The sequence below is a fragment of the Typopeltis vanoorti genome, chromosome 1 (assembly GCF_054136105.1).
Source record: "Typopeltis vanoorti isolate ZY-2024b chromosome 1, IOZ_Tvanoo_1.0, whole genome shotgun sequence".
Taxonomy (NCBI): Eukaryota; Metazoa; Arthropoda; class Arachnida; order Uropygi; family Thelyphonidae; genus Typopeltis; species Typopeltis vanoorti.
The window spans coordinates 109,921,402-109,940,400 of NC_143549.1; the positions used below are offsets into that span (position 1 = coordinate 109,921,402).

The following is an 18,999-nucleotide window of genomic DNA, read 5'->3' on the forward strand; positions in this document are numbered from 1 at the left end:
TATTTGATGTGTCGTTTATGTACCTTTTGTCCGATAGAAATTTTGTTTCCCCTATATAGGGTAGATTACAGGTGCAATAAATACAGTATACTCCAGGGTGGGCCAGCGGAGGGAGTGGGTCTTTTAGATGAGTTGAGTAAGCTCTTTCATTTTGCAGGTTTAAAGGTAGCTTTAAGGTTGTATTTCTGTAATATTCTGTTTATTTTATCTGATGTCCCTTTAACGTAGGAATGGTTAAATGGTAGAAATGGTTTTCATGATGTCATCTTGTAGAGAATTTTGTTGATAATATTTTGGCTGTAACCATTTTTTAGGAAAATATTGCTGATAACTTTAAATTCATCTTTTTTAATAATAATTTTTTAGGAAAGTATTGCTGATAACTTTAAATTCATCTTTCAGAGCTTGTTCTTTGGAGCAAATCTTCAAAGCCCTGTTTTTTTTAAGAGTATTAATGACTAGGAGTTTATGTGCACATATTGGCCAGTATGTGTCGGTTTCCAGCAAACAGTGAAGGAAAGACTATCAGAAGGAAGACGCGTGACAAGTGTATCTAGAAACGGAAGTGTGTCACACTTTCCTCAGCCACCTAAACAAACAACACAAAGCATACAGTTCTTCCAAGAAAAATAATGGAATTGATGGTAAAGGAAAAGAGATCTAAATATCAGAAGAAAAACGTTTTTTAGAAAAAAAAAAATGTTTACCAATATTGGTAAACAGTGAGGTGATTGTCAAAGCTACGACATATCTGTATTATTTAAAGTTCAATTTTTATCTGTGTCCAGTGAATGAGATAAGAGAGTTTGCTAGCTGTTTTTACAACTTGTAGAATGGAGCATCTGTGGCATCTATAAGTCTTAGGAGGAATTGGGTTTGTGGATTTTAGGTAAACCATAGAGGGGGCGAAAACGAAATTGTTTGAGATTTTTGTGGTTAGGTGGCTAGGAATATGCTTTCTATTTTTTTTATCCTGCATTTTGGTGGGAGGACTGTAATCGAGTGGAATGGAGATAGAGCAATCTTGGAGAATAATATTCACTTTCTGATTATATTCCTTACCATTGATGACAACTGTGGTATTACCTTTATCTGGTCTGATGATGACAATACTGTTTACCAATATTCCCTTAAATGACACCTTAACACTCTTAAAAAATGATTTTCCTACTGATATCGTTTCCTTTGCCATCAGTTCCAGATATTTTTCTTGGAGGAATAAAATTTGCAAACAGGTTGATTGTAGAACTGCTATGAGCCCCCCTCCCACACACACACACTCTCGTCCCCCTTTGCCAATTTTTAGATGGAAAATTTTGAAAGAAGAGCCATGCACTCAGCCCTTCTCAAATCTTCTATCTGGCTAAGATACGTGGATGATGTGTTCTCTAATTAGCTTCATGGCCCAGACACATTAGACTCCTCACTCATCTCAGTAGTCTACATCCAAGAATCCAGTTGCTTCATTGTATATAGAAAAGCCACTCACACAGGCAGATCAAAAACTTTCCCACCACCCCTTTCAACAATATGGTATCATTAAAACTTATAACACCAATAACATAAAACCAATCAAGCCTATAATCTTTGTTCCAGTGGAGCCTCTCTTTCAACAGAACTCAACTGTATACACAATGCCTTTATATCCAATGACTACAGTGCTTATAGAATTAAAAAAAACTAATCAATCCTTCCCCCTTTCCTCGACCATCCCTTCAGTAGGATTTCAGAAATGCCATCACCATCTCATATGTTAGGGTACATTGGAAAAAATAGCCAGGTCTTTTAAAAAGTACAGCCTTTAAGCTCCAGAAACTACCCTTATCCATTCTATGAAATATTGACTCCCTCCTCTCTCAATGCCTGGAGTAGATAAAGTGCCCAGTTCCTGCAATTTGGCTTACTTCGGACTCACAGGTAGATCAGCCACCATCCTTTTATGTGAACACAAATCTTACATTTGCAATCACGACTATAGTCAATCTGGTCTTGCCGACCATGTTCAGGATCTTCTGGAATATCACCACCACGTTCCATCATGGTCAATTTAAAAAGGACTGTTTTTGGAATCTGCAGCAGCACTCAGAAATCAACCTAATTTAAGTAAATATGGATGCATAAAATTTTTCAAAATTTGGGAAACAATAATCATCAAAGGCCCAGTCTGCCACCTACAAACACCTATAGAGGGTACACCACCTGGATAGCACTTTAGAGTCACCCACATGTTTCATTGAGTATTGTGATTGTCATTGTGTGTGGGTTACAAGCAGTGGTGATCTGTGGAAATTTTAACAAAGGGCTCGCATTGTCGAGCAAAAAAAAAACATATTTCACACAAAAACTTATTAATACAGCTTGTGTACAAATGCCAATCAAAAAGTGAGGGAACAATCAACCTCTAAAGGCTATCATTTTTAAACAAATATTTCATGATCTAAACATGAAATATTTGCACACAATCATCTGTGTTAATTTATCTTACATAAAAAAAACATTATTTAACTATCAAAATATAATAAGAATAAAATCTTTTATAATCGCACATATGCAATAGTCTGCATTTTTTATAAACAAAATAAATTTGTTTTGTTTGTGATAGAAGTTTTTATGACAAACAATCTATTAAGAATAAATATTATCTAAACAAAATAATATTGAAGTACATTATATTTCTCTTTGTTTTATACTTCAAGTGATAATCCATAGATCAAGGGGCATTATTTTATAGTCCTATTTATTTATATGCGATTACCAAAAGTGAATTTTTATTTGTAAAATGGTAACAGTAACTATAATATTTTATTTAATAAAATCACTTTGTTAGGTTACCGTATGAGTTTGTTATACTTAATATATTTCAAAAAATTATGTTTTGTTTTTTTTTGTTGAAAAAATAAAAAAGTAAACAATAAGAACAAGGAACTCGCAAATTTGACAGAAATTTAACAAAGGACTCGGGTGAGCCCCTTATAGCTCACCACTGGTTACAAGTGTTATTTGTACTCCCTGAAGATGTCTTAGTGACTGAAATGAAATATTGGAAGCATTAAAATTAGTTTTTAATCCTTTCTTAGTGCTGTCAGTACTCCATTAAACCTCTAGCATGATGCACTTCCAGCACTTAAGCCTTGACACATGGATCGTAAACACATTACTGTCTGGTTCAGTACCACACTATCTGGCAGCCAGCTGAAATGCTTTACTGATGTACCCTCGAAGATGGGAGGAGGTTCTAGAGCTGTACAGATGTTTATCCTTGAAAGGTATCATTCACACTCCAACTGGAATCCCTAGCCTGGGAACCATACACATGGTAACAGCCACTTCAGGTCTCCTAATAAGCAAGGTGGTGTTTCACCGGTCAGTGAAAATCATCTACTACCTAGCAGGTCTAGTTGGCATTTACTTCAACTAGGAAGATGCTGTTACAGTGGGAATGCTTGCTTATGTCAAAGCACCTTTGTGAAACAATCAGAATACAGATTGACTTGACAGAGAGACTATAAATTGTGCATCACTGGCTCATAGTGGCCCGAGTTGTTGTGAGTGCTTTGTCAGTGAATAAATTTAATGAGATCTGTGATAAGTGTTGTCTGAATAATGGTACTCTCCATGAAGATGCTTACATGAAAGAAAGAAATGTTTAGGATGTTCACTAATTCATCAGTGGTATTCATGCAAAGTGATACTACATATTGACTTGCCAAAAGGAAGTTTTCTAATCCTTCAAAATATTTTGTTCTTTATAATAGATTCAGTGATTTTTGTGTAAGATTCTCTTTTTATAACACTTAGAATAATAAGACCTACTGTTTATAACACTCTGACTCATTCTTATTTTAAAGTTTTTCACTTTGATTTTGCTTTTAGTTCTTTTGTGTGGTTAGTATATTATTTATGAAATCACTTTTTTGTTGGCCTTAGGTAAAGTTGATCTTTTTGAGAGCGTATATAACTTCTTATTTTTATCACAATCTTGAAGTGCCATCTGGAATCATCTACCTGTAACAAATAATGCTAACAATGTCAAGCTCCTGTCTAATATCTTCATTTTTTTAATATATGTTGCTGCCATTAATGCCATCTGTTAATTCTCTTAATTTTTTTTCAAAACTCTCATATCTGTGGTCTTTGATCATATATATATATATATTAGTCTGAAAACACCACCTCTTTGGTCTTTAGAATAGGTGTGTAATCAGTGGCATCGCTTGCCTGTTTCGGTTGGGTGTTCTGTTATGTGCTTATGCGACCCTGTGCTACAAAATTCACATCAACTTGACCATATGATTGCATTTTTTATCGATGTAGGAAAGTTTTAAGAGTGCATAGTGCTCATCTTAATTGGTTCAATGCAATTAATTGTAGAACTTTGAATACTTTAATTTATCGATTAATTGTAACAAAATCTGTGTAGAGTTGGGAGTCAATGTGTTTGTCTCAAGATATATTAGAAAACAATAATGAAGGAGAATGCTATATTTGGTTGGTATAATTTGAATTACTCAAAGGTGTAAGTATAATAGTAATTTGGAAGAGGAGGACGAGGCTTACCTCCATCGACTACAATTATACAATCCACAAAAGCTCTTGCAGAAAATGAGGCATTCAGTAGATCATCAACACTATTTCCCATTATAAATATGGGCAAAAAATTAAATTATTTATAGAAAATTATATATTAAAAACTTATCTAATCAGTGTCCATAAACATGTCAGTTCACACTTTACGCACGCAAAACAGATGAAACTCACAAAACAAAAACAGCAACTCATGACAAACCACAATGTTCAATTGGATTGGTTGACACAATAACTAATCACTGCCACTGATTTCTGGGTGCCATTGCCTCAGTGCACATCTTGCCTCGCTTTCTCTGGGCAGTTTAAAACCACAGGAACACTAAGAATTTGGCATGCTGTGCCATCTGTATATCTGTTCAAAGAGCTTAAAGGTGTCTGTATTTGTGACTGCACATCCAAGCTATTAACACAAATACGATGCATTGTTTGTGCATCAAAGCTCTTCGTGAAGCATTAGTGTATTGTTAAAGATACCAAGCAATTTTATAAGCTAGGTTTTTTTTAAATCCTTTTTCCCAAGTAAGCAAACAGACAAGCAAGTCAAGTTTGCGGCTGCACGTAGTGCAACACTAGGCAGTTCGTTTTAAAGGTGGAGTAACGAGTTACCTAGTGTTGCACTACGTACAGCCGCAAACTTGACTTACTTGTCTGTTTGCTTACTTGGGAAAAAGGATTAAAAAAAAACCTAGCATATAAAATTGCTTGGTATCTTTAACATAATATATACCCAAGGTAAAAAAAAACTTTCTCAATTAGTGTATTGTGTTTAATTTTAGGTGTCATTCAAAGCCAGGAAACAATTAGAGGTCTTTAATAGGAAAAATGCAAAAATATGATATCGGTGATATTGCTATTCTGCGGGTGTGCACTGCACACCTAACACACCCTGAATATATGTCCCTGATATATATATATATATATATATATATATATATATATATACACATCTAGCTAAAACTAATAAACCGAATGAGACCAAATTTTATATTTAGACTTTTGAAGGCATGGGGAGATGATTTCTGTGAAAAAAAGATTTAGTACCAAAAAGTCGTCGATGGAGGAAATTTTGGCACTGGTGGAAAGTTATTTTATGGCCACCCTGTATATCAGATTCATAAGATAAAATTGGTGTTGTGCATTGTTAGCTTAGCATTTTGGTTAATTTTTCTCTTATTCCATATACCAGCGTTTCCCAAACTTTTCCTACGATGGAACACTTCACAAATCCTGAAATTTTCACGGAACACCTTGGTTATTTTGTAATGTATTAATAATTAATTGTTAATTTAGCTGATTTTATTATTAATTAATAATTAATTAAACATCAATTAAACATAAACATCATTAAATTAATTTGTGCCGATTTTCATTGATATATCCCATTCTGATCACCAAAAATTTATAACATTATTATAAGTACTTACGAGTGAATGCAGACTTTTCCTCCTGTGTGCTGGTAGTTTCCCTCTCCTTTTGTACATCCTGGAGATCGTTTTGTAGGTTGGTGGTGGTGGATGACTTACTATCTGTTGTGTCACAAACACCCTCAATAAGAGATTTCTTAATACCAAAATTAAACAAAGTCCTTTGTCTCTTATTTATATTAAAATTTAAATTTGCATGCCTATTACTTTTAAAAAATCATGGCACTACGGTTTCAAAACTTTCACCCTACAATACAAACTTGTGAAGAACGTATTCAGTATTACTAGATTTGAGAACCGGATACAGACCACTTTGATCTTCAATTTTAGTGGAAAAATTTTCTTTATACTTCCTTGCTGATTGGTCACTAACATTTGCAAGAGAGTTGTTATTTCTTTAAGTTTTGAGAACAGAGGATACACCGCCCATTGTTGTAATCGGCTTGCAGGCAATTTTTATGATCGAACATAACCAGCGGTATTTCCTTTCCCGATTGTTGAAAGATTTCAATGTGTGAAAATTGACGATAATTCATGAATATTTCCATGTTTAAACATATGCCGCTTGGTCACTGACATTTGCTACACAGACGTCATTTCCTTTAGTTTTGAGAACAGAAGATATGCCACCCATTGTTATAATCCATTTGCAGACAATTTTTATGACCGGTCATAAACAGCGGTATTCCCTTTTCCAAATGTTGAAAGGTTTCTAGGTGTGAAAATTAATGATAATTCACGTTTAAAAATACACGGCTTGGTTACTAACATTTGCTACACAGATGTTATTAGGTGTTCTGGGTCTGAGCTTTTCGACATATTCACTAATATTATTCTCCTCAGAATATTTCCACTGTAAAATATTTATTCATAAAAAATGCTTAGAAAATAACTAAAATGAGAAATTCCAGGAGAACTTCTCGCGGAACACTTATTCATCTTCCGCAGAACACAGTTTGGGAAACCCTGCCATATACATCCATTCATTTGGCTGCTCACCATACTAATCTTGCTTATTTTGTTGTCTATTTCCATATTTAATTTGCCATTTCATTAAAACCTAAATAGCTGATTGTTTCATAGGTTTCCATTGAGGAATACAATTGATGTTTTTCATGGTCATTACAGAGACAAACTGTCTTCACAGTTGTCTCTGTAATGCTGATTTTCATCGTAAATTTGTTACAGCAGTATTCAGTTTAGGTAAAGAATTCTGACAGCTTGTATTAGATTTATTTAGTAGCATAACATCATTTGCAATAGAGTAAAGATGTGAGATTAACATATCTAATTCCTGTTTTCATATTCAATTTTGACATCAGGTTTAATGCCACTTTCATACTTAATGTGGTCCATGTAGATGATGAATAAGAGTGAAAATAGTGTGCTCCCTTGTCTTGCAACTGATTTTAAATGAAACCATCTTCCTCTACTACCTTCAGTTTTAACTGTTGACTCACAACTAACTGTGGACTATGTATTGGTCTGTATAATGTCCCATTTATTCCATATAACTGAAGTATTTTACAGTTAAATGGGACTTCCATAAAACTAGTGTTTTCACAGCTATTTTCTTTGCACTTTTTTGTAATCCTTTTCCAGATCTATGAAACTTACATACAGAACCTTGCTATATTTCAATGATTCCCAACTATATTTCTTAAAGTGAATATCCAATTCTGATAAACCCTATTTGACTAAATCCATCATTTTTGGCAAGTTTTTCTTAGATTCTTCTCAGGCCTGCCTACTTAAATTTTAAATAGAACACTGAGCAAGAAAATAAAACTGAATTTGAGCATTTCTTTGTAATGCATGCATTCAGTTTTATTTCTCTTTGAATTCCTCTTGAATATTCTCTAACACTACTTCTGTTATTCTCTTTATCATGTTGGAGGTATTAATGGAATATTTACAGCATTTGGAAAGGATTAAAACTAATTTTAATGCTTCCAATATTTCATCTCAATCACTGAGACATCTTCAGGGATTACGAATAACGTTTGTAACCATACAATACTACTAAGTGAAACAGGTGGGTAACTCTAAAGTTACTGAGTGAGCACTTTGCAAAAGTATATCATCCAGGTGGTGACATTGCAGAAACGAATAAACCAGTAGATTATACGGGAATTGTGGTTAATGAAGTGGAGGTGAGTAGTCTATTGCATAACCTCAATGTCAATACATCTGTGGGATTGGATGGTATATCAGCTCGTGTTGTACGAGAAGCAGCTAAAGAATTGTCAGTACCCTTGACCATTTTGTTTAATTTGAGTCTCGGGTCTGGGTTAGTCCCGAGCGGGTGGAAAGAGGGGAAAATAGTTCCACTGCATAAAGGTGGTTCCAAGACTGCTGTTGTAAATTACCGACCGATTAGCATATCAGGAATCATTGTCAAGGTCTTAGAGAAATTAGTCAAGAAAAGAATACAGGATTGGATAGATGAAAATGGGATATTGTATTGGGGACAACATGGTTTTGTGAAGGGTACATCATGCCTCAGTAACTTGCTCACGTTTTATAACACAGTGACGGCTGAACTGGATAGGGGTAATGGGTTTACAGTGATACTACTGGACCTTGCCAAGGCCTTTGATAGGATACCACATGGAACCCTAATTAATAAACTGGAGCAGATGGGTATAGATATAGGGTTGGTGAGATGGATAAGAGGGTGGTTGAAGGAGAGATATCAAAGAGTAGTTTATTCAGGAGTGGAGTCTAAAAGACGTCTTGTGGCTAGTGGAGTGCCACAGGGCTCTGTTCTTGGACCACTGCTTTTCAATTTGTTCATCAATGATATTGGAAAGGATCTGAGAGGAAGTGTTCACTTGTTTGCTGATGATGCAAAGTTGGGTAGAGCAATTGTGAGTGCACAGGATGTCAGAATTTTACAGGATGATTTGGATAGTTTGGAGGACTGGGCTAGGAAAAATGGATGTCAATTTAATGTGGCAAAGTGTAAGGTTATGCACTTTGGGGTGAAAAGAATAGCAGCAGTATATCGCATTGGTGGAACCATACTCCAGGAGATTGATGAGGCCAGGGATTTGGGAGTGTTGGTGGATAGGGAGTTGAAGTTTAGGGGGCACATTGCAAAAGTAACTAAAACAGCTCACCAAATCACTTGGCTTCTGAAAAATACTTTAACATGCAGAGACGAACAAGTTGTTCTTCCTCTGTATCGAGTCTTGATAAGACCCCATCTGGACTTCTGTGCCCAGCTATGGGCACCAGGGTTTCTTCATGATGGGGAGGAAGTGGAGAGGGTCCAGAGACGAGTGACCAAGATGATAGCAGGTCTGTGGAATGAACCTTATGAGAATAGGTTGAAGATTTGTGGGTTGCAGAAATTGGACGATAGGCGAAGGAGGGGTGATATGATTGAGACATTAATTACTGAAGGGTTTTTATAAGATTGATCCAGAAGATATTTTTGAAAATATGACTGGTGGTAGGAGGACTAGGGGCCATGTATGGAAGCTGGGCAAGAGCGTGGTTGACAAGGGTGTTAGAGCTAGGTTCTTTACTTGGAGAGTGGTAAATGAGTGGAATAAGCTTCCAGAGTCTGTTGTGGGTGCTACGACCGTGAATGAGTTCAAGGCAAGGTATGATAGATACTGTGTGAATGTTGAATAGTTGTTCTTGACATGATGTTATGGCCTCCCTCGATGAGTCTGTCGACTCCTTTGAGTTTCCCGGAACAATAATAATAATAATAATAATAATCTAGGTTGTGCACCCCTCCCCCCCTCTCTATGGGTGTTTGTAGATGACCTATGATGTAAAGTGGGATCTCTGATACCAAATTTTGGGAAGTTTTATGCAACTGTATTTATTTAAATTTGGTTGATTTCTGAGTGCTGCCGTAGATTCTAAAAACAGTCTTTGATTTTTGAATTTACTATGGAGCATGGTGACTTTTCTCCAGATCATGTGGGTTGTATCCAAAACATTGCCTAAGCCAGATTCACCATAGTTGTGATTGCAGATGTATGATTTGTGTTCTTCTAAACAGATGGTTACTGATTTACCTGTCTGTCCAAATTAAGCCAGCTTTCAGGAACAGGGTACTCTATATACTCCAGGCACTGAGAAAGGAGGGGGAGCTGATCTTCGGTGGAACAGATAAGAGTAGTAAGTTTACAGTGGGACTTAAACGCTGTGTGGAGGTTGTACTTTTTTTTTAAGGAGCTGGCTATTTCTTCTGATGTACCATGGATGTAGGGTATGGTGATGGCATTTCTGAAGTCCTTCTGAAGAGATGGCTGGGTTATGGGGGAGGAACTGATTATTTTTTTAATTCTGTTAACACTGTTCTAATCGGATTCTAATCATTCATGATGAAGAAATAGCATGCAAATCAAGACAATATTGTAAGTCCAAAATATGCCTATCTAAGCAATTAAATCGGCTGAACTTTATAAAAAAAATGTTGGGACACTGCATTAAACTAAAAATCAAATTTCAGTCAATAAAAGCCTTCCATATATATAACCGTGCCAGCCTTGCATTGTTACAAGAGCAGCTTGCTGCAACATGCACCAGCCTCTCTCTCTCTGCGACAAAATCAGCCATTGGCTCATTGCATTCAGAGCTCTCTGTGTTACTCAACCTTGTACTTTGGTCCATTCTTTTGGACATCTCGGAAGCTTCCATGCAGAAAGAATTCCAAAAAATAAAAAATAAACGCATCAAAAAGTATAACAACCTCTGTAAATCGAAACCACTACCTCAAGTTCAGCTGCGCCAGTCAGTAGTCAATCTATCATCAAAAAAGGCTCAACGAAGATGCCATCAATGTCCTAAAGCCTTGACCATAATTTTGCCATCTCATCAAAAGAAGTGCTGGTGCCAAATATAACGTACAACATCAAATGCGGAAGCTGTTGTTTAGCACCGGAAACAGCCAATCATCGTCAATATCTTCACCCAGTCGTCACCTCCAAAAAAGTAATTTATCTTCTGGACAACTCACTGCTCTCAGAAAATTATGGAAAGAAAAAATTATCACCACCACCACCAGTGAGGATAAGGGTAATACCACGGAATATAATCGAAAAATAGAGATTTTTCTATGAGATCACTCTACCTACATCCCACTAGAACACAATCCCACAAAAACGCAACTTAAAAAATTTTAAAAAAAATTACTTAAAAAAAGTATCCTCCTGACCACTGTACATTACATAAAAACTCAAACCTTTCAGTTCTAATCCCCCCCCCCTTGAATATACAGTTTACCAAAAATCCACAAACCTAATTCTCCCCTAAGATCCACTGATGCACCTTGCTACAAATTGTCAAAGCAGCTGGCTAACTATCTGACCCCCCCCCCTCCCACCTCACTGGTCTCACCACATCCTATATAAAAAACTCTACCCATTTTAAAACCTTAATTGAAAATCTAACTTTAAACAATATAGATATATTGGTAAGCTTTGACATCACCTCATTGTTTACCCTTAACATTCTTAAAAACGTTTTTCCTTCTGATATCTTAAGAGTTCTTTTCCTTTGCCATCAATTCTGGTTATTTTTCTTGGAAGGACAAAATCTACAAAGAGATAGAGGGAACTGTCATGCGTTTCTCACCCCCCCTTACCAATTTTTGCGTGGAAAATTTTGAAAAACGAGCCCAAGACTCGGCCCCTTTCAAACCTTCTATCTGGCAAAGATATGTAGATGGTTGTGTTCTCTATTTGGCTTCATGGCCAAGATATATTAGACTCCTTCCTCAGTCACCTCAATAGCCTACATCCGAGGATCCCGTTTATGATGAAAAAGGAAAATAACAATAGTTTACCCTTCCTAGACACCTTAATAACACGCCTTCCTAATGGTAACCTTTCCTTCTGTATATAGAAAACCTACTCGTATAGGTAAATACATTCACAAACTCCCCCCCTCACCAATATGGCATTATTAAAACTCTAACCAATAGAGCCTACAAGCTTTGTTGTAGTGGAACCTCCCTTTCAACCGAACTCGACCACATACACAACACCTTCCTTTCCAATGGCTACAGTGATTACAGAATTAAAAAATAATTAGTTCCTCTCTATTCCCCAACCATCTCTTTAGAAGGACTTCAGAAATGCCGTCACCATACCCTACATCCACAGCAAAAAATAGCCAGATCCTTACACAGAATGTTCAAGTCTCCCCGTAAACTTACTACCCTTATCCGTTCCACCAAAAATTAGCTCTCTCCCTTCTCAGTGCCTGGAGTATATAGAGTACCCTGTTCCTGCAAGCTAGCTTGCTTCGGACAGACAGGTAGATCAGTAACCATCCATTTAGAGGAACACAAATCATACATCTGCAATCATGACTATGGTCAATCTGTCTTAGACCATGTTTTGGATACAACCCACATGATCTCTTGCAGAAAAGCCACCTTGCTTCACCATAATAAATTCAAAAAATAAAGACTGTTTTTAGAATCTGTGGCGGAATCACCCAAATTTAAATAAATACGATTGCATGAAACTTCCCAAAATTTGGGAAACATTAATTATCAGAGATCCCACTTTACATCCTAGGCCACCTACAAATGCCCATAAGAGGTGCACTACCAGGGATTACAAAAGTTATTTGTAATCCCTGAAGATGTCTCAGTGACTGATACAAAATATTGGAAATATTAAAATTAGTTTTAATCCTTTCACATTGCTGTAAATATTCCAATAAACCTCCAACTTGATATCATCCCAGCACTTAAGCCTGCAACACACAGATTCTGTCATTATCGTGTAATACTTTCCAAGTAAGTATACAGACATTTAGTATATTTTCAGTTTGAATATGAATATTGCTGCAGTTTAGAAGTTCTTCAGTTAATTTTTGGTGTTGAGATCACGTTTCTAAAAATATAACAGGTTTATTAAGTTTCATAAGTCATCGGACTTAGATCATCAGAGATAACGAAACTTATATAAAAAAAAGACAGATATTCATTTCCTTCTGTATAGCTTAGGTTTGATAGAACATAAAACTATTTAAGTATGCCAATCCTATATCACAACAGAAAGGAGGAGAGAATTTCTTGTATCCTACTTGGTGAGTAAGTATAATGTGAAATGATTGGTATCTGACAATGTATACAAGCTAAAATAAAAATTGCCTGCAAGTACAGTTTTAAGGTAAAAAAAAAAACACCACATATATCATTTACAAGTGAATGGATGTCAAATTTTTTCTCTTCACCCACCCAAGAACAAGAGATGGAGAGAGAAAATGCTAACAATTCTTCTACAGTTATGGAGTTCTGCTGCTGTTCTGGTACACAATTAAGCAACCAAAGCCATTAGCATAAGTGAGCATGAATGTCCATAGCAGTTTGCCTGCACTAGAAATTTTCCGTAAACAAATTTACTAATTTATTTTTTGTTTATTTCTTCCAAAACACTAAGCTGCTGGGAAACTTTAATGGTTACTCTAGAGGCTGAATAGAAGCTTTTTTCTCGATCATTCTTTCAGCAAGTTTCTGAGTTAGTAGATTTTTGACATAGATAGAAAGTTGCTCACCCCCCCCTCTCTTTCCTGGAAGGTCAGGTTTTTAACTATATATATATATATATATATATAAAAGTGTACTATTGTAGGGCTCATACTATTACAGTCAGTAATACTAGTGTTAGGGTCACTGCTGGAGGGTGGCAGTTGACTGCCATATTCTCCCTCTCCTGAATTTGGCTCGATAACTTGGCGCTATTATCAATGAAGATTGAAGGATGGAGAGTATTTGAGATTTATATATTTTTATGATGATCCCACCCATGCAAGGTTGTAAGCTTACATTAATAGATTGGGCAGACTATGGATTAGAATAGTCCAGAAACCATCAAGCCTAACACCGTTTCAAACCACTTTGGGTCCCCAGTAAGAAGGATGATTATATCACACTTGACAATAAAATTCAAATGAATTCTTCATTCCTTTTTAGTAAATACTTGTTTTTATTTGGGAATCTCAATTGTAGCTCATGATATTTCTTACACAACTTAATGTGCTCTTGATATGAAGGGGAAGTAATTTGTAAGTGGACTGCCCTGTTGCTATTTACAGAGCTTGTACACTGGAAAGCTTTTAGAATGTGCCTCAAGAAATATACTTTGTTTACATACCATATCAGCTCACTAAAATGTTCTACTTTCATAGTTACTTTTCAAACTGCTTGAGTTGGTAAGGGGGGGGACACTGCCCTTGCATGAATGCCTGTTGATAATAAATTATACTTTCCAAATGATATTCTTGTTTTTATTCATTATCCAAATATGAGCAAACAGATGTTTGCACATGAAGTATCTTCTCAGTTGTGTAATTTGTACAAAGGCATTTAACTTCACATTAGATTGTTTCATTATATCATAATGTGAAACTCTTTGAATTTGTATATTGCAATGCAACATAACAAAGGTTGAAACCCAGACTGGTTTCAACCTTTGAGATTTCAACATGTGGATATACTGAGAACTAAATGTATGTTAAAAGTCATATTTCCACATACAAGAAACAAAATGATGTAATTTCCTTCTCAACTTATGCTGATGAGTATTGGTAAAGATCAAAAGTGATCTGGATAGTGACCTTCCCCATGTTACATGGAAACATGCATTTTTGAAAGGAAGTATAATTTACTTTCTGACTGTGTGAAACTTGCTGCAAAGTCAATGATTCCATTTGCCTTCTTTGTATCGTACTTTTTTTTATTCGTGTGGGATTCCCCCCTTTCCTCGACCGCCCCTAGGACTGGTTGAGCATACTTAATCCTAATGAGGGATTAAGTATGTATTTTTGACTGTAGCCTGTGTGTTCACGGGGCCAGTTTGCCTGCTTGTGGGATGAAAAAACCCCAGATAAACTAGGGGGGGGGGGAAACCCTGCTGCCCAAGACCGGCTAACTTGGCTATGGCTTAGGAAGATCCTCGGACTCCTCACATCGTCGACGGGAATCAAACCTAGCACATGCCTTCCCCATGCATATGGTTGGAAAGTGCATAGCCACTAGGCTAACTGCGCAGACTGTATTGTACTAATACACACACACACATGCACCAAGATTCTTTATAAGGATTGTAATGAGCATTTCTAAGGTATTTTGAGATCTTATTACCAAAATTAAGAAGAGAAGAAAAAGATTGTGCACATGGTTTGAGAATCACTGTTCTGTACATCTCATCTTCCCCTTAATATTCTAAGTTGTAACAGCCAAGTTACAGTTTTATCTAAATCAAATTAATGCTATGATAAGAGAGTAATCATCCTTATGGCCAGTTTGCTTATTCTGCAGAAAGAAAAGACTGCAATGAAAATTTCTTCCCTTCTTTATGATTAACTCCTTTTTGGTTGAAAAAGTCCTTATAAAGGTTCCTTGCCTTCTAAATAGAATTAAAACTACTAGAGTTTTTCTAATCAAAGGATATTGTTTTGTTAGTTTTCAGTTATTAGGTCTTTACATTTTCTTATTTTCTGAAAATAAATTTGGAACTGTTTTTAAAATATTGCCATTTATGTGATTCTCCATAGGGAAGAAAACCAGCAGCAAACACAGTACACCATTTTTGAATAATGAAGAACTAACATATTGGAGTTCTCATTTCAAAGTACCAGAAAAGAGTATACCCTCTTTACCGTCATATTCTTCATCATTTTTTGCTTTACAGAAAGACAACTTATGTGAAGTGAGTATAAATCAGCTTAATAAATGTAATTTTCCACATAATTATTCATAAAATTCTTACTATTCATATTTAGATATGAATAGTAAGGTATATGCAGAAATATTGATATAACAATAACTTATAAATGAAGATGAGTCATTTTGCTCTATTATGTGCCAGCTGGTAAATATCTATTGATGCATGAGTCTCAACTTCAAAATGGACTTTGCTAATGTATTGTCAGAACTGCTTTCTTTGTCTTCCTTTTCATCTGCTTCCATCTGTTGGTCTGTAAAAAACAAGATTACTGAACATTTGAGGGTAGATGTCTAAGCTGTTGTCTCACCCACCTCATTTGACTTTTCTGAATTGTTTCAATTTAGAGGTCTTTGTTGGCTTTCTTCAAAGGTGACAGTATTGGAGATATGGTCATGCCATGTATATATTAATATACATCAAAGCATCTTGTCTTCAAGCTTCTGTTGATTGATACTTGTTGCACATTGAGGAGAGATGTTTCTAGATTATTCATCTGAAACCACAGATGAGTATAGCTTGGTTGATGGTTTGTGAGTACAAATTTTGGTGTTTGTGGTGATGAGTTTGGATTTCTAGATATTCATTAAGCTTTTATGAAATTGAAAGCTTTATGCCTTATTTTCACTGTATCAAAGTATTGATGTAAGAACAAAGGTACTGAATATCTACTTCTTCAAATTGGTCATTTAGCTTAATTTTTCTTTCTCTTTTATTTTTTAGGACTTTTATCACTGTTGATCCTTAACTCAGTTCATGTTTCATTTTTACACAGATCTAGCTGGTTTTGGGTGGATGGTGGAATCAGTTAGCACATCATCATCATCTGCAAAGCAGAGTGCTTAAATGGATTTGTCTTGTTGAATCATCAAGAGTCATTGTGAGTGAAAATGCAACCAAGTGTAACGATTGAAGAATTCTAGTGGAAATAGAAAAGCCCTCGGTTCTCTCTCTCTCCGTTAATTTTCACCTTTCCATAATAGTCTGGTATGCTTCTGCTGTTCCTTCAGTTATTTGCAAGTGTATTCCATAATAACTGAAAATTTGAACAGCTTTATCTTGGCTCTGGACAAATTTATGAAGTTCAAGCTTAAAGGAAAGAATTTATCCTTGGCAACTTCTAGCAGTCTTCTAAGGCAGTTGATGTTTTTTTTTTTTTTTTTTTTTAATCACCTTCACACATACGAAGGCACAAGGGCTATAACAATTAAATTTTGTATGTGAACTACAGTCAAGACCAAAATAATCTGTTGATATTGTTTTTGATGTGCTGAGGGTTGTAAATGAGGGAGCAGCAGGTTCATTACCCATGGAATTATCTGGAAATATGCCTCTGTAGAAGAGGGGCATATCGCAGAAACTGTCTAGGAGAAATAGAGGCTGAAGAGTTTGCGGTGTGGGGGCTGATAATCAACTAAACTGGCCTCTTCTGAATAGCATCAAGAATTTTTAAAGAGGTTTTAGATTTCATCCCAAATGTGAGCACAGTGTTCCAAGGTTAGATAGATGGAAAGTACCATCTTGAGCAAAATGAATGCTAAATTTCATGGAAGCTGAGGATACCATAGAAGTGATGTGATTATGCCAGGTAAGTGGTAAGTCGGTTTAAGAAGAATGATCTGGTTTTGATTACATTCAGCATTATTATAAAAACCATGGAAGAAGAAGAAGAAATAAGGATTTATTTTTTTGTAAGAAAAAACAAAACTATGTTTTGGAGGCGTTGAAGGTAATTAGGTTATTATCAGCCACTGAAGGACCACATGAATATTCAGTGTATATTAGATGATCTTGTTGGTGACAATTTGCTGAAAATCCTTCAATACCAAATTCCAATACCAATACCAATCTGCTCAAATGCCTTAGATATGTTAAGTGCAGTAGCATAGGTTTCTCAAAAAAATCTTTTCATGGCACATATCCAGAGGTGTAGGCAAAGATATCTGCTGTGGATCTTGATTGAAGAATCCATAGTTGGTGGTCACTAGAGTTTCTGAGTCAGCTGAGTCTCAAGTTCCTGAAACTTGAGACACTTTTTTCGAAATCCCAGGACTCCGTAACTTTGCTTGTGACAGTTATTTTAAATATATTTATTATTTTTATTGCATTTTTTTAAAAAAAAATGCATCAAAAATTACTAATGAATAGCATGATTAAGGTGGAGTAAATTTTCAACTAAGCTTAATCCAAATTTCTGCATCATCTCACTCTGTTAGCAAAAAATAAACTAAATTCTGCTCTTTTTTTTTTTTTTTTTTTTTTGTTGGAGGGGGGGGGGTATATGAACTAATGCTAAATTTAAATTTTTTGCAGTAATCTGAATGAAAGATACCAAAATATTTGTTATTTTCCAAAGTTAGACTAAAATGGTGATTAGGTTCTGTTAATTATTCAATTTTTGATATTAGCTCTCCTTTTTTTTATGTTCATGAAGTCCAAAATTAACTTCAAAATGTCTGACTGGTTCTTTTGTAATCCATAATCTATTTTGAAACTGATTTCTGTTCAAAAGAACTATTGGAAAATGTCTGAATTGAGATTCCATTCTTATCAGTCAGCCCAGATATATTCTCACTTAATTTTCATATTGTATAAAGTTTTAAACATGACTGATCACCCTCTTTGTTGTGCTACTTAAAGAGTTATATATTAATTGTCCATACTTTAAAATGCAATTCATGCATATGTGCTTAATGCCTTCTCATTCCACTAATGTTTGATCCCTTACATGAAATCTGTTTTGAATAAGAATTACACTCAGTTGCCTCCTCATTTTTATATTTCTTAAAATGTTGTTAAAATTACAAAATTAAAAAAAAAAAAAAAAAATTATTATAAGCAGTATTTTTTATCGTGCCAACAATTTTATCAAATGTGATCCAAATTTAAAAATAAAAATGAAAAATAATACGTTTGCCTACATGCGAGCATTAGTTTGTTGCTACTGGTAGTGGTCGTTTGTTTTTGTTTAACTAATGAACCGATTTGGAGTGACTAAATGTAATAAAAATGTCTGTTACATGTGGCTTTCACTTGATTTATAATCATATTACTCTTCTAATGATATTATTGCATTATACTTGAAAGAAACATAAATAAATGTGTAAAATAATGAATAACATTATATGAGGCTGTAAATAAAGTAGTCGCAACATGTACACAAAATATAAAATAGTTTATTTATCAGTCTATACAATTACATCTCTTCAAGTAACATCCTACCATAAATTAAAGATGCCAAGAAATTTTATTCTTGGTTTCATCCTTTATTCAAGTGTAAGCAA

The 18,999-nt window shown here is 35.2% G+C and overlaps 1 protein-coding gene across 1 annotated transcript in view; it reads left to right on the forward strand.

The window, feature by feature from the left end:
• Positions 1-18,999, forward strand: part of Fancm (FA complementation group M) — a 389,753-nt gene that overhangs the window by 165,527 nt on the left and 205,227 nt on the right. The window contains exon 11 of the mRNA XM_090395633.1: positions 15,546-15,700. Coding sequence (XP_090251759.1) covers positions 15,546-15,700 — 155 coding nt within the window. The remainder of the gene's footprint in view (positions 1-15,545; positions 15,701-18,999) is intronic.